This window comes from Triticum dicoccoides, chromosome 1B, assembly GCF_002162155.2.
Source record: "Triticum dicoccoides isolate Atlit2015 ecotype Zavitan chromosome 1B, WEW_v2.0, whole genome shotgun sequence".
Lineage (NCBI taxonomy): Eukaryota > Viridiplantae > Streptophyta > Magnoliopsida > Poales > Poaceae > Triticum > Triticum dicoccoides.
Window position 1 is genome coordinate 148,629,929 of NC_041381.1, and position 13,720 is coordinate 148,643,648.

Here is a 13,720-nt window from a genome sequence, read left to right on the forward strand (position 1 = left end):
CCCCTCGATGTTGTGGTGATTTGTCCAATGGGTACCCATCGGATATGAATACCCATAAGATATGTGCATGGATATTTACCCGATGGGTAGGGTATGTGTATGATTTTGTGTTCATAAGAAATATGGGTATGGGCATAACATTATTGTACCCGCACCATACCCTACCCTGACATGTTTATGGGGGGAGGAATCAAACGGTCTTCATTAACTAATTGGCCGACTGCGCGGCGATAGGCCAGACTCCCGCCTCGGTCCACCGGCGCATAGGATCGGCCAAACGTGATATTTTCCATTTGAATATTGCCTGGTTGTTCGGGATGCGGCGTTTTGAAATTTGTTTAATATAGTAAAAAATATCAAAAAAATGATTTTTCTTTTTGCGATGCTAGACGCTCGCGTGCATGAAGTCCGTGGCAAATTTTGTACAGTTTAGACATTTCATTAGCTCTTAGAAAGAAAGACAAATTTTGGGATTGTAATCAAAGCTCATGTACTGTTTTTACCGGGTTTTTTATTGATGAGCTCCTCGGATTTCCGAACAACCTCTAATTTCGCACGAATATCACACGGTGAAACATCTTACACCTAAAAAAAAATTCAGTATGGGCACCGAATGGGTTATTGGCTACAACTAACTATGATAGAATACAGTCGAAGTACACGCGCGTGCGAGGCGTGTATATCCGACAGCACATCACTGATTGATTGAAGCACAGCAGCAATCAAAGCAACCTACGAACTCTCACGCGGACCAATACTCCTGATTCCCCAATCTCCCCCACAGAGTACCGCCGGCGGCGCCATGTCCACCACCACTAAAGGTACAGCCGGCTACGACCGCCGCCGGGAGCTTCAGGCGTTCGACGACACCAACGCCGGCGTCAAGGGCCTCGTCGACGCCGGCATCACCACCATCCCGCTCATCTTCCGCCACCCTCCCGACTCCCTCGCCAGTTCCTCCACCGCGACCATCCCGGTCATCGACCTCTCGGGCCGCCGATCCGAAGTGGTCAGCAAGGTGCGGGCGGCGACAGAGACGGTGGGCTTCTTCCAGGTGGTCAACCACGGCGTGCCGGCCGACCTCCTCGCTGAGATGCTCGCGTCCGTGCGGCGGTTCCACGAGTCGCCGGCCGAGGCCAAGACGCCGCACTACACCCGTGACCTCGCCAAGAAGGTCCGGTTCAACTCCAACTTCGACCTGTTCCAGTCGCCGGCGGCCAACTGGCGCGACACCCTCTTCTGCCAGGCGCTCCCGGACCCGCCGGAGCCGGAGGAGCTCCCTGCCGCCGTGCGAGGCGTCCTGCTGGAGTACGGCGACGCGGTGCGGCGGCTCGCCGTGCGGGTGCTGGAGCTGGTGTCGGAGGCCATGGGGCTGGCGCCGGACCGGCTGGAGAAGATGGGGTGCGCCGATGGCCTCAGCGTGCTGAGCAACTACTACCCGCCGTGTCCGCAGCCGCACCTCACCCTCGGCACCAGCCGGCACTCCGACCCGGCGTTCCTCACCGTGCTCCTCCAGGATGACATGGCCGGCCTCCAGGTGCTCGTCGACGACGGCAGCGGCGTCGAGAAGCGGTCGGTGTGGGTGGACGTCCCTCCGGTGCCGGGCGCTCTGGTGATCAACGTCGGCGACCTGCTCCAGTTGGTGAGCAACGGGAGGCTGAAGAGCGTGGAGCACCGGGTGGTGGCCAACAGGAGCAGGGACAGGGCAAGGATCTCAGTGGCGGCGTTCTTCAATGCCGACCTGAGGAGGACGTCGGCGGTGTACGGCCCCATCGAGGAACAGGTGTCTTCGTCGGCGCTGCCGTTGTACAGGAGCATCACGGTGGAGGAGTTCCTCTCTCACTACGACGGCAAAGGCCTGGACGGTCGCCCGGCGCTGGACCATTTCCTTCTTCCTTAATCAGTGGTTGGTTTGAAACAATGCTGTGAATTTCTAGCTGAACTTGTTTTCTGAAATCAGATGCTGTCAGATGTTTCTGAAACACCGTAATGCCATCCTGAGCAGAGGATATGTTTGCTACTACTCCCTCCGTTCGGAATTACTTGTCACAAAAATGAATGTATTACAACTAAAATACATCTAGATACATTCATTTCTTGGACGAGTAATTCCGAACGGAGGGAGTAGATTTTAGTATGCCAGCTCATACAACCCAAGATTTTCTGAATATAAGCTGCATTTGCAACATCTTACTAGCATCACAAGGAATATGGACAAACAAAATGGTAGTGAGTGCGTGACTGTGTATCCATGATTTCAGTATCTATGTGGAGATGAAAGACTCTGCATATTATTCACCCTAAAACTCAGTAAGTCAAGAGAAAAGAAAAATCACATGGACCATGAATCTTGCCACTATCATCTGTTAAAGTGTGGAACTAAATGTGCATCGCTGCAACAACTTTATTCTCGTTTAAGCACATCGAACTCAAAGGGAACCAAACAGTAATTAACTGTTGCAAGTTGAACTTTTGCTTGTGTTAAAAAGGGCAACTGAGAGGTTTCATGGATTTCAGATTCTACTGGTGCAACATCTGACCACCAAGAATGCATTGCTGACAGAAACGAGAGTATCCTTTCTCACACAAAAGACATGTAAAATAGGAGTTTGATCCTGAGTTCACTAGCTCACAGTTACAACTTACTCCCTCCGTCCGGAAATACTTGTCATCAAAATGAATAAAAGGGGATGTATCTAGATGTATTTTAGTTCTAGATACACCTTTTTTTGTTCATTTTGATGACAAGTATTTTCGGACGGAGGGAGTACAACTATTGACGGACAAAAGTCATGTAAAAGAGGAGTTTGGTGCTGAGTTTAGTACCAGCTCACAGTTACAACTTTTGACAGTGAACTAGTTGCATAACATACCATGCTGGGAATTACAAAGGACAATTAAACTACAAACAGAGAAACAAGCATTGAACTGCAGGCAACATAATATTCAGGTATCAGCACCATAAAAACAAGCAAAAGACAACACGATCTTCAGTTACTATCCTCGTCAGAACTGGAAGGACATGATATTGATATCACTGGAAGAGTATGGTCTTCAGCTAGAAAAGAGTTGTTGAAGGGATCGGCAATTGACAAGTCATGGGGATCTAAATAGAGATCCAAACAGTACGAACAATGTTTAAACTCGAACTCTGGAGAAGCTTCACTTTCCACTCCTAGCAACCTGTGGTGATCAGCCACCCATTTCTTGTCGAACTTCTCACTAACGCCAAATTTGATCTCATGTAGCGCTTTCGCATTCAGAACAAAGAACTTGGCAAAGCTAACATCTTGCTCGTCGCCTGTGTAATTCTTCAACACTAGTTTTTTTAGATGGGTCTCAAGGCATTTGATTGGAGTTATTGGATCACAATGACGCACATTGTTCATCTCTGCTTTCAAGTATTTGTTCCACTGGAAAGGAAATAAGACTCATAAGATACATGTGTTAAAGTAATTGGTAACTAGACTAGATAATACTATGTGTCAATCAATTCTTTTTGGAGTAACAAATACTCATTCACCATTTAGAGCAAGCCAAGATGAATACTCACCATAACATAAAGTATTTCCAAGCAGGGGAAAAACCTGAGGACGTCAAGAACTGCATTCAAATCAGTGCAAGCAAACTGGAGAGCCAAAACCTTCACTGTGCATATCGAACTGTTCAAGCTGGTTGGAACCAACCCCTGCCAAAAACAATGAGCATAAAACAAATGTATGAAGGTATGCCAAATGCAAGTCGAGAAGGATGCTGCTACCTGAAAGATTAGCTTTGCAATCTGAATATTGGAGGTGCGGGGTGACAAAGGGCCAAATATCTCCAGTTTAGGTGCCTTATTTACCCGGATATTCAAACTATCTGAGCATGGACAAAGCAGCCTTTGAAGGCGAGGGGTGTCCTCAATAACCAATTCTTGTTTGCCAACATAACAATGACTGAAGGCGATGCTCCTAAGAGTTGGCGAGCTAATGTGGAGGGACCACTATAAGCATTTCCCTGCAGATATAGGGTCTCCAACACATGGCAGGAGGAGATCGCCCGAGGGAAGACATCCTCTGACATGGAAACGCTCCGTAGGGTGAGATGCTTGAGGAGGGGGAAATTCAGTAAAGGAGCGATCTCTTTTGGGACATCGCAGTGGCCGATTGTAGCCACAACAACAGTCGATGCGAAGCGGAGCACGGATGATGGCAAGGAGTATCGAGCTGCTCGACACAAGATCGGGAAGAAGATATGTAGCTCCTGAAGGTTGTGCGGGCTTCGAGAGTGGAACCAGCTCTCAATCTGAGCAATTTTCTGGGCGTGCCCTTCTTTTTTCGGGCAGATGCAGGTTAAGCGGAAGTCGAAGCAGCGAACGGGGCCAGGGTGGTCGGAGAGGATCCTGGAAACGATGGAGTCCGTCGGCGGTCGAGGCCCTCGGCGGCGGCACGACGGCTGAAATTATTGGTGCTGAGGTTCTTCTTTTTACAGCGAAGGGGCAAACTGCGGCCGGTCCTGAGATTCTGGGCGTCGATGTTGAGAGGCGCGGAGCGCCAGAGGGGGCGCCATCGGCGGGCGATGGCCTGCGTGCGAGCGCCGTCCTTGGTGGGGAGGAGGGAGATGATGGTGCAGAGGACGGCGTCCGGAAGGTTGCTGATGAGATCGCCGTCGCAGTTGTCATCCCGTGCCCGTTTCCGTGGCCTGCACCCGTCCGTTCCACCGGATGCGCGCTTCTTGGCTGCAGGTGCCGCCGTCGCCTTCTTCTTCTTGGCTGCGGGCACCGTCTTCTTCTTCTTGGCAACATCTGCCGCCGTCGCCTTCTTCTTGGCCTCGGCTACGGCCGCTGCCGCCGCTCTCGTCTTGGCAGCCGCGGGTACAGGCGCCGTCGCCGCCGCCTTCTTCTTCCTCATGTGTGGAGATTGGACAGGCGGAGAGTGTTGGGCATCTGGGATGGGGAATTTAGGGGTTCTGCCGTCGTTTCGAGTGCAGCTGATGGGGATGGAACTGGAACCGGAGAGTGGGGAGCCGGAACGGGCAGCGTTGGAGGCTAGTCAGGTTGCTGGGCCACGCCGGGCTGGGATGGGTCCCGGGCGTTTCTCCAAAATTGACATTTGGATTTCACTCAAGTCCGACCAGTTTTCAATAAAACTAGATCGTTAATGACGCGCGTTGCTGCGTTCGTCAATTTTGATGATAAAATGGTCGGAAGTTCCAAAACTATAGTCCCAAAATAAATTGTGGTAAATATATATCACTAATCAAATACAACCTCCGTCCCAAATTACATGTCGTATATTTGTATCTAGACAAATCTAAGACAAGTAATTTGGGATGGAGTAGTTTATTGGAGTTTGGGTTTGATTTGTATGATTGACAATCAGCATGTTCACTATTCACCTGACTGCGCCTAAGTTGGACATCCTTCCACATGGCTGCCCCTAAGTTGGACATTCTTCCACATGACACTAAGATACTCAAGTAATATCCAAGATTGAACCATGAAAGGAAGTGTGCATATAACCAAAGCACCTAGAAAACCAAACAGCAAAAGTTATTAGGCTTATACAGAACTCTTTCAGATACAACATGAACCAGTTTATGCAGTACCACTTAATACATAATGCACGCAGTTGAAAATTATCTAAAAGCATATGAAACATGAACTAAAATGCCATCCCTTAGAAGTCTTAGAAATATGATTTTGGCCTACTTTTACAAGGCTAGAGCTGGACGGACATGTTAAAACAGACTGTACATGAGAAGTGTTCTACAATATCTGAAAACAGAAGTATTTGATACACGACTTATTTAGCCTCTCATTGAAATTTTAAGCATGCAATAAATGGTGTAATGAATTGCTCACGGAGTAATGAATTGGTCCAGGACCAACCTCGACAATAAGAAATCTGTAGTGGTTGGATTAGTCACAGATTTCTTATCTTAGAAATAAATGGTCTGGTTAGGTATGAAGTGACATAAATTATGTGGACAACAAGTTAGGCAATCATTATTTATTGCCATATCTTTCAAAAAACCCTTCATAATTCATATATGTGCCATATTGTCCAGAAGTTCATCTTACAACAAGTATGTACATTTGTAATTGTAAGGAAATACGTAGTCAATATGACCTGTATATGCCTCCAAGATCAAAAGATCCTGAAAAGAGCATGGTACCTTCAATAAAGGTCAATGTCTCAAAAAGTAGGCAAGGAGAAACTCAAAATTGTTCGAGACCATAATTTTGTGGCAGAACAAACGCAATCAGGGAGTTGCCAACCTCGCATGTTCAAGTGCTCCAGAACTGGACTTCAAATCTATAGTGGTCAACATGATGAAACATCTTCCTTCTTGCATATCCGGCTGCACAAAATCAAAAAATAATTCAAGGAATTTCAATACATCTACATGTTTATAAAGAATATATAACCATGCATGAACAAGTCTGGAAACAATAATCTGACTAAAAGATAAGTTTGACACCTTTGTAGCAAGTGTCACCAAAAGTTAGTTTTCAGGATGCTTGTTACCTTAACTTCGTTGTGCACATCTTCTGGAGTTGATATGCCTGTAAATCAAAGGAAGCAACTATGATAAGTATACCGTAAGAAGTAAGGAGCTTATTTGTATGCTTGCATCTTGGTAACAGGTAACAACACCTTCGTAATTAAAATAGTAGCAAGACTTGTAATGTTCACATTGCCACTCTCGACATAATGTACTCAGAGATTCAACTATATTCTCTTTCTATACATTTATCAGCAGAAAACCCAAGGTATAGCTCATAATAAAGCTCAGATTTATCTCCTTCCACAACATGAATACTTCAGGACATCAATGCTGAAATGCTACTAATTGACAAAAAATGTCACCCAGGACAGCAAGGTGTCACTGATAAATTTGATCACAACAACCTTCAGTTCACAATGAATAAATGAAAATTTGTAGTTAAAATTTGGAAAAACCTGCACCAAACAATGTGACAGCTCGACCATGAGGGAAAAAAGAAAATAAAATCACCAAAGGAGGAGCTCAAGCCTGGGACTGTTTGCAATCCAACATGAGGAGCTACCAACCAATAGTAGTTGTGTTCCCGTCAGCTTCGATCAGGACACGAGTCCTCTCAATTAATATACAATAAGTGAGTGAGAGAGAGAGTACCTGTTGGGGGAACGAATCGCATGGAAAGAGGGCATAAGCACGTCGTACATCTTAGGCTGGTTATATACCACCGCCGCCGGGAGAGCTGGCAAGTTGCGGTGGGCTTTGCCGCTCAAGGCGGCAATCAGATCGGCTGCAGTCTGCGGAGCCTGCATCGGCGGGAGCAGAGCTGCATCAATCAGCAAGAGCTCGTAGGCGGATTGCCCGCGTGGGCTGGATCGACCGCCCCGGATTCATCCGCTCCCGCGCGTCCGCTCGATCCCCTCGGGCGCCTCGCTCCGTCTGGATCCCGTCATGCGCCTCGGCTGGACCCTCATCCCGCTGATCGCCTGAATCCCTCGCCGCCTCTCCTGGATCCACAGAAACCACACGCATCCTCTCTCTGTATCCCCGCACGCACCCTCTCCGCATGGGCTGGATGACTCGAGCGAACAGGTTTTTTTAGACCAAAGTGCATAGCCTGGAATGGGCTGGCTGATGGCCTAGTTAACCAGAAGGCTCTAATTCAGCCTCTGGAGCAGCAGCCCACAGGACAGTTGGGCCAGAGTTCACACAGTGCGGCACATATTGCATTTCACACGAGATCTGACGGCTAGAAATGTCTAGATCGCGAAAACGAACGGCAAAAAACTCAAATCGCTGTGAGGGCTCGGTTTAGGTGCGGTTATACTGTCCTTAATGCGAGTGGTGCTTAAATTAGTCTTGTGTCGCGCCTGCAGATGACAGTAACCTGCATATGCAGCGGACTGAAGAAGTGCAGGTTCAGAGTTGCACTTGAACTTTAGCGGACCCCGCAAAACCGGCAAACCTGCAAAATTTCGGCGAGTATAAGGGCTCAGCCCAATTTTCCGGTCAGAACAGAGCCCTTATACTTGCCCGGTCCGTAAAATATTTTACCGCGGCCTGCAAACCGCCTCCCTCAGCAGTATATCTACGGGTTCGCGGTGCATTTGCGGGTTAAAACCCTATCCCCCCGCCACCGCGTCGCTCCACAATTCCCCACTCCCATCCTCACATTTCTCGCCGTCGGTGGGCCCCTTCCGCCTCCAGCCACCATGTGGGGCCGCATGTGGAGTTCCGGCCGCGGCTCTGGGAGCAGATCTAGCGGCGGCAGCGACCTCGAGCGCGAGCGGCGTGTCCGGTCGGACGGCGCGGGGCGAGGAAGTGGACGAACAGGGGCCTCTCACCGCCGCCGAGCTTTCACGTCCGCGAGATGGAGGAATACGACTGAGGGAGTCCCGGATTAGGGGGTGTCCGGATGACCGGACTATGACCTTTGGCTGGACTCCTGGACTATGAAGATACAAAATTGAAGACTTCATTCCGTGTCCGGATGGTACTTTCCTTGGCGTGAAAGGCAAGCTTGGCGATACGGATATGTGGATCTCCTCCCATTGTAACCGACTCTGTGTAACCCTAGCCCTCTCCGGTGTCTATATAAACCGGAGAGTTTTAGTCCGTAGGACGAACAACAATCATACCATAGGCTAGCTTCTAGGGTTTAGCCTCTCTGATCTTGTGGTAGATCTACTCTTGTACTACCCATATCATCAATATTAATCAAGCAGGAGTAGGGTTTTACCTCCATCGAGAGGGCCCGAACCTGGGTAAAAACATCGTGTCCCTTGTCTCCTGTTACCATCCGCCTAGACGCACATTTCGGGACCCCCTACCCGAGATCCACCGGTTTTGACACCGACATTGGTCTTTCATTGAGAGTTCCTCTGTGTCGTCATCTTTAGGCCCGATGGCTCCTCCGATCATCAACAGTGATGCGGTCCAGGGTGAGACTTTTCTCCCCGGACAGATCTTCGTATTTGGCGGCTTTGCACTGCGGGCCAATTCGCTTGGCCATCTGGAGCAGATCGAAAGCTACGCCCCTGTCCATCAGGTCAGGTTTGGAAGTTTGAATTCCACGGCTGACATCCGCGGAGACTTGATATTCGACGGGTTCGAGCCACAGCCGAGCGCGCCGCACTGTCACGATGGGCACGATTTAGCTCTACCGCCGGACAGTGACCAGGAGGCCGCCCCAGTGTCCGCTTCGACCCTTAGCTCGGAGCCGTCTGCGCCAATCGAGGACGGATGGCTGGACGCCGCCTCGGAGGCTGCAATTTCTACGGCGATCGAGCCGAACACCAGTATTGTCCTTTGCGAAGCTCGTGACTCCAAGGTGCTGGACTCCTTTCGGACTCCGAACCTGCCGCGCCCCTGCCGATCAAACCCGATTGGGCGCCGATCATGGAGTTCGCCAGCGCGGACATATTTCAACACTCGCCCTTCGGCGACATTCTGAATTCACTAAAGTCTCTCTTGTTGGGGAACGTTGCATAAAATAAAAATTTTCTTTCACCAAGATCTATCTATGAGTTCATCTAGCAATGAGAGAGAGGAGTGCATCTACATACCCTTGTAGATCGCGAGCGGAAGCGTTCAAGATAACGGGGTTGAGGGAGTCGTACTCGTCGTGATCCAAATCACCGGAGATCCTAGCGCCGAACGGACGGCACCTCCGCGTTCAACACACGTACGGTTAGCGTGACGTCTCCTCCTTCTTGATCCAGCAAGGGGGAAGGAGAGGTTGATGAAGATCCAGCAGCACGATGGCGTGGTGGTGGATGCAGCAGGGATCCGGCAGGGCTTCGCCAAGCGACTATGTGAGGGAGAGGTGTAGCAAGGGGGAAGGGAGGCGCCAGGTGTCAGGGTGCGGCTGCCCTCCCACCGCCCTCTTTATATAGGGACCCCAGGGGGGGCGGCGGCCAAGGGGGGAAACTTGCCCCCCAAGGCAAGTGGAGGCGCCCCCTCCCCTAGGGTTCCCAACCTAGGCACAGAGGGGGGCCCAGGGGGGCACACCAGCCCACCAAGGGCTGGTTCCCCTCCCACTTCAGCCCATGGGGCCCTCCGGGATGGGTGGCCCCACCCGGTGGACCCCGGGACCCTTCCGGTGGTCCCAGTACAATACCGGTGAACCCGAAACTTTCCCGATGACCGAAACTCGACTTCCCATATATAATTCTTTACCTTCGGACCATTCCGGAACTCCTCGTGACGTCCGGGATCTCATCCGGGACTCCGAACAACTTTCGGTTTGCTGCATACTAATATCTCTACAACCCTAGCGTCACTGAAGCTTAAGTATGTAGACCCTACGGGTTCGGGAGACACGTAGACATGACCGAGACTGCTCTCCGGTCAATAACCAACAACGGGATCTGGATACCCATGTTGGCTCCCACATGCTCCTTGATGATCTCATCGGATGAACCACGATGTCGAGGATTCAAGCAACCCCGTATACAATTCCCTTTGTCAATCGGTATGTTACTTGCCCGAGATTCGATCGTCGGCATCCCAATACCTCGTTCAATCTCGTTACCGGCAAGTCACTTTACTCGTACCGTAATGCATGATCCCGTGACCAGACACTTGGTCACTTTGAGCTCATTATGATGATGCATTACCGAGTGGGCCTAGTGATACCTCTCAGTAATACGGAGTGACAAATCCCAGTCTCGATCCGTGTCAACCCAACAGACACTTTCGGAGATACTCGTAGTATACCTTTATAGTCACCCAGTTACGTTGTGACGTTTGGTACACCCAAAGCACTGCTACGGTATCCGGGAGTTACACGATCTCATGGTCTAAGGAAAAGATACTTGACATTGGAAAAGCTCTAGCAAAACGAACTACACGATCTTGTGCTATGCTTAGGATTGGGTCTTGTCCATCACATCATTCTCCTAATGATGTGATCCCGTTATCAAAGACATCCAATGTCCATAGTCAGGAAACCATGACTATCTGTTGATCAACGAGCTAGTCAACTAGAGGCTCACTAGGGACATGTTGTGGTCTATGTATTCACACGTGTATTACGATTTCCAGATAATACAATTATAGCATGAATAAAAGACAATTATCATGAACAAGGAAAAATAATAATAATCCTTTTATTATTGCCTCTAGGGCATATTTCCAACATCTCTCTCTATCAGGAGAGCCCTGGCCGGACTATGGTCAGCAAGGTTGGGATGCGGATGACGAAGAAATTCAAAGCCCACCCAGCACCCACTTCATAGCCATTGTCGATGATTTAACCGACATGCTCGACTTCAACTCCGAAGACATCGACGGTATGGACGCCGATGAAGGAGATGACCAAGAACCAGCGCCTATAGGGCACTGGAAAGCCACCTCGTCATATGACATATACATGGTGGACACCCCAAAAGAAGGGAATGGCGATGGAACAACGAAGGATGACCCCTCCGAGAAGCAGCCTAAGCGTCGGCGTCAGCGGCGCCGCTCTAAATCCCGCCAAAGAAAAAACGGTGATTCCGGCACAGGAGATAATATCATCCCGGACAGTGCTGAAGACAACCCCCTCCAGCAGGATTCAACACAGGAGGATGGAGAAGCCAGCCCTCATGAGAGAGCAGCAAACAGGGAGGTCGAGGACGATAATTACATGCCTCCCTCCGAAGACGAGGCAAGCCTCGACGATGATGAATTTGTCGTGCCCGAGGATCCCGTCGAACAAGAGCGTTTCAAACACAGGCTTATGGCCACGGCAAGTAGCCTCAAGAAAAAACAGCAGCAGCTTAGAGCTGACCAAGACTTGCTAGCCGACCGATGGACTGAAGTCCTTGCGGCCGAAGAGTATGAACTTGAATGCCCCTCCAAGAGCTACCCAAAGCGCAGGCTGCTACCCCAATTAGAGGAGGAAGCAACTAAACCTACATCACCAGCGTATGACGCAGCCGACCGGCCACCTCGTGGCCGCGACAGAGAGGCCTCTCGGCCATCAAGTCAAGCCACACCCCTGTGCCGCTCAAAAAGTACCAAGGCACGGGGAAACGCGCCAGACCTGCGAGACATATTGGAGGACAAGGCAAGGCAAATAAGATCGATCTACGGATCGCGTGGGCGCCCCACGAAACGTGACGATAACCGTCACGCCGGATATGGCAAATACGGCCAGGCCGAACACATTAGACAAAGCTCATCTGGGCTACGTCGTGATATAGCCCAGTACATAGGCGCCGCACACCCACTATGCTTCACAGATGAAGTAATGGATCATCAAATCCCCGAGGGTTTTAAACCCGTAAACATCGAATCATACGATGGCACAACAGACCCCGCGGTATGGATCGAGGATTATCTCCTTCATATCCACATGGCCCGCGGTGATGATCTACACGCTATAAAATACCTCCCACTCAAGCTTAAAGGACCAGCTCGGCATTGGCTTAACAGCTTGCCAGCAGAGTCAATTGGTTGCTGGGAGGACCTGGAAGCCGCATTCCTTGACAATTTCCAGGGCACTTATGTGCGACCACCAGATGCCGATGACCTAAGCCACATAATTCAGCAGCCAAAGGAATCGGCCAGACAATTCTGGACACGGTTCCTAACCAAGAAAAATCAAATAGTCGACTGTCCGGATGCAGAGACCCTTGCAGCCTTCAAGCATAACATCCGAGACGAATGGCTTGCACGGCACCTAGAACAGGAAAAGCCGAAATCGATGGCAGCCCTCACAACACTCATGACCCGCTTTTGCGTGGGAGAAGACAACTGGCTAGCTCATAGTAATAACATGACCAAGAGCCCTGGTAATTCGGATACCAAGGACAACAATGGCCGGTCGCGTTGCAACAAATACAAGCGCCGCATTAACGCGACATCGCTGAGGATACGGCAGTTAATGCTGAATTCCGGGGCTCCAAACCCGGTCAGCGGAAAAGCCATTGAAAAGAAGTACTCCAGGCCCGTCCAATTTGGACCGAATACTCGATCGCTTGTGCCAAATACACGGCACCCCCGAAAAACTAGCCAATCACACCAACAGGGATTGTTGGGTGTTCAAGCAGGCAGGCAAGTTAAGCGCCGAAAACAGAGACAAGGGGCTGCATAGCGATGATGAGGAGGAGCCCCGGCCGCCGAACAACAGGGGACAGAAAGGCTTTCCCCCACAAGTGCGGATGGTGAACATGATATACGCAACCCACATTCCCAAAAGGGAGCGGAAACGTGCACTCAGGGACGTATACGCGTTGGAGCCAGTCGCCCCAAAGTTCAACCCGTGGTCCTCCTGCTCGATCACTTTTGATCGAAGGGACCACCCCACTAGCATCTGCCACTGCGGATTCTCCGCGTTGGTTCTAGACCCAATCATTGACGAATTTCACCTAACTAGAGTCCTCATGGACGGTGGCAGTAGCCTGAACCTGCTTTATCAGGATATAGTGTGAAAAATGGGCATAGATCCCTCAAGGATTAAACCCACAAAGACGACCTTTAAAGGCGTCGTACCAGGTGTCGAGGCCAACTATACAGGCTCAGTTACACTCAAAGTGGTCTTCGGATCCCTGGATAATTTCCGAAGCGAGGAGTTAATCTTCGACATAGTCCCATTCCACAGTGGCTATCACGCCCTGCTCGGACGAACCGCATTTGCAAAGTTCAATGCGGTGCCGCACTACGCATACCTCAAGCTCAAGATGCCGGGCCCTCGAGGAGTCATTACAGTCAACGGAAACACCGAACGCTCTCTTCGAACGGAGGAGCA

At 50.1% G+C, this 13,720-nt stretch overlaps 2 protein-coding genes across 14 annotated transcripts; one reads left to right on the forward strand and one right to left on the reverse strand.

Moving 5' to 3' along the window:
* Positions 1 to 677: 677 nt before the first annotated feature.
* LOC119324241 (DIBOA-glucoside dioxygenase BX6-like) lies at positions 678 to 2,020 on the forward strand. Its single transcript, XM_037598005.1, has one exon. The coding sequence runs from the start codon at positions 803 to 805 to the stop codon at positions 1,898 to 1,900; it is 1,098 nt and encodes a 365-aa protein (XP_037453902.1). The 5' UTR covers positions 678 to 802; the 3' UTR covers positions 1,901 to 2,020.
* A 756-nt stretch (positions 2,021 to 2,776) lies between these two features.
* On the reverse strand, positions 2,777 to 7,592 carry LOC119324248. Of its 13 annotated transcripts, none has more exons than XM_037598043.1 (7): positions 7,144 to 7,592; positions 6,513 to 6,550; positions 6,263 to 6,345; positions 6,114 to 6,141; positions 5,380 to 5,511; positions 3,554 to 3,688; positions 2,777 to 3,413 (listed from the first exon to the last, which is right to left on the reverse strand). In XM_037598043.1, exons 5-7 carry the CDS (start codon positions 5,431 to 5,433, stop codon positions 2,991 to 2,993), a joined length of 612 nt encoding a protein of 203 aa, XP_037453940.1. In that variant the 5' UTR covers positions 5,434 to 5,511; positions 6,114 to 6,141; positions 6,263 to 6,345; positions 6,513 to 6,550; positions 7,144 to 7,592; the 3' UTR covers positions 2,777 to 2,990. The 13 variants fall into 13 exon arrangements, with proteins under 13 accessions (XP_037453940.1, XP_037453950.1, XP_037453935.1 ...); XM_037598053.1 differs by having other exon boundaries at positions 6,114 to 6,159; XM_037598038.1 differs by lacking the exon at positions 6,114 to 6,141.
* Positions 7,593 to 13,720: the final 6,128 nt, after the last annotated feature.

Coding starts and splice junctions, on each gene's coding strand:
- LOC119324241 (XM_037598005.1), top strand. CDS start 803: ATGTCCACCACCACTAAAGGTACAGCCGGCTACGACCGCCGCCGGGAG.
- LOC119324248 (XM_037598038.1), bottom strand. CDS start 5,433: ATGTCCAACTTAGGGGCAGCCATGTGGAAGGATGTCCAACTTAGGCGC. Junction 3,689..5,379: donor TCCAACTTAGGCGCAGTCAG/GTGAATAGTGAA, acceptor TGTTTTTGGCAG/GGGTTGGTTCCAACCAGCTT. Junction 3,414..3,553: donor TGGAAATACTTTATGTTATG/GTGAGTATTCAT, acceptor TTTCCTTTCCAG/TGGAACAAATACTTGAAAGC.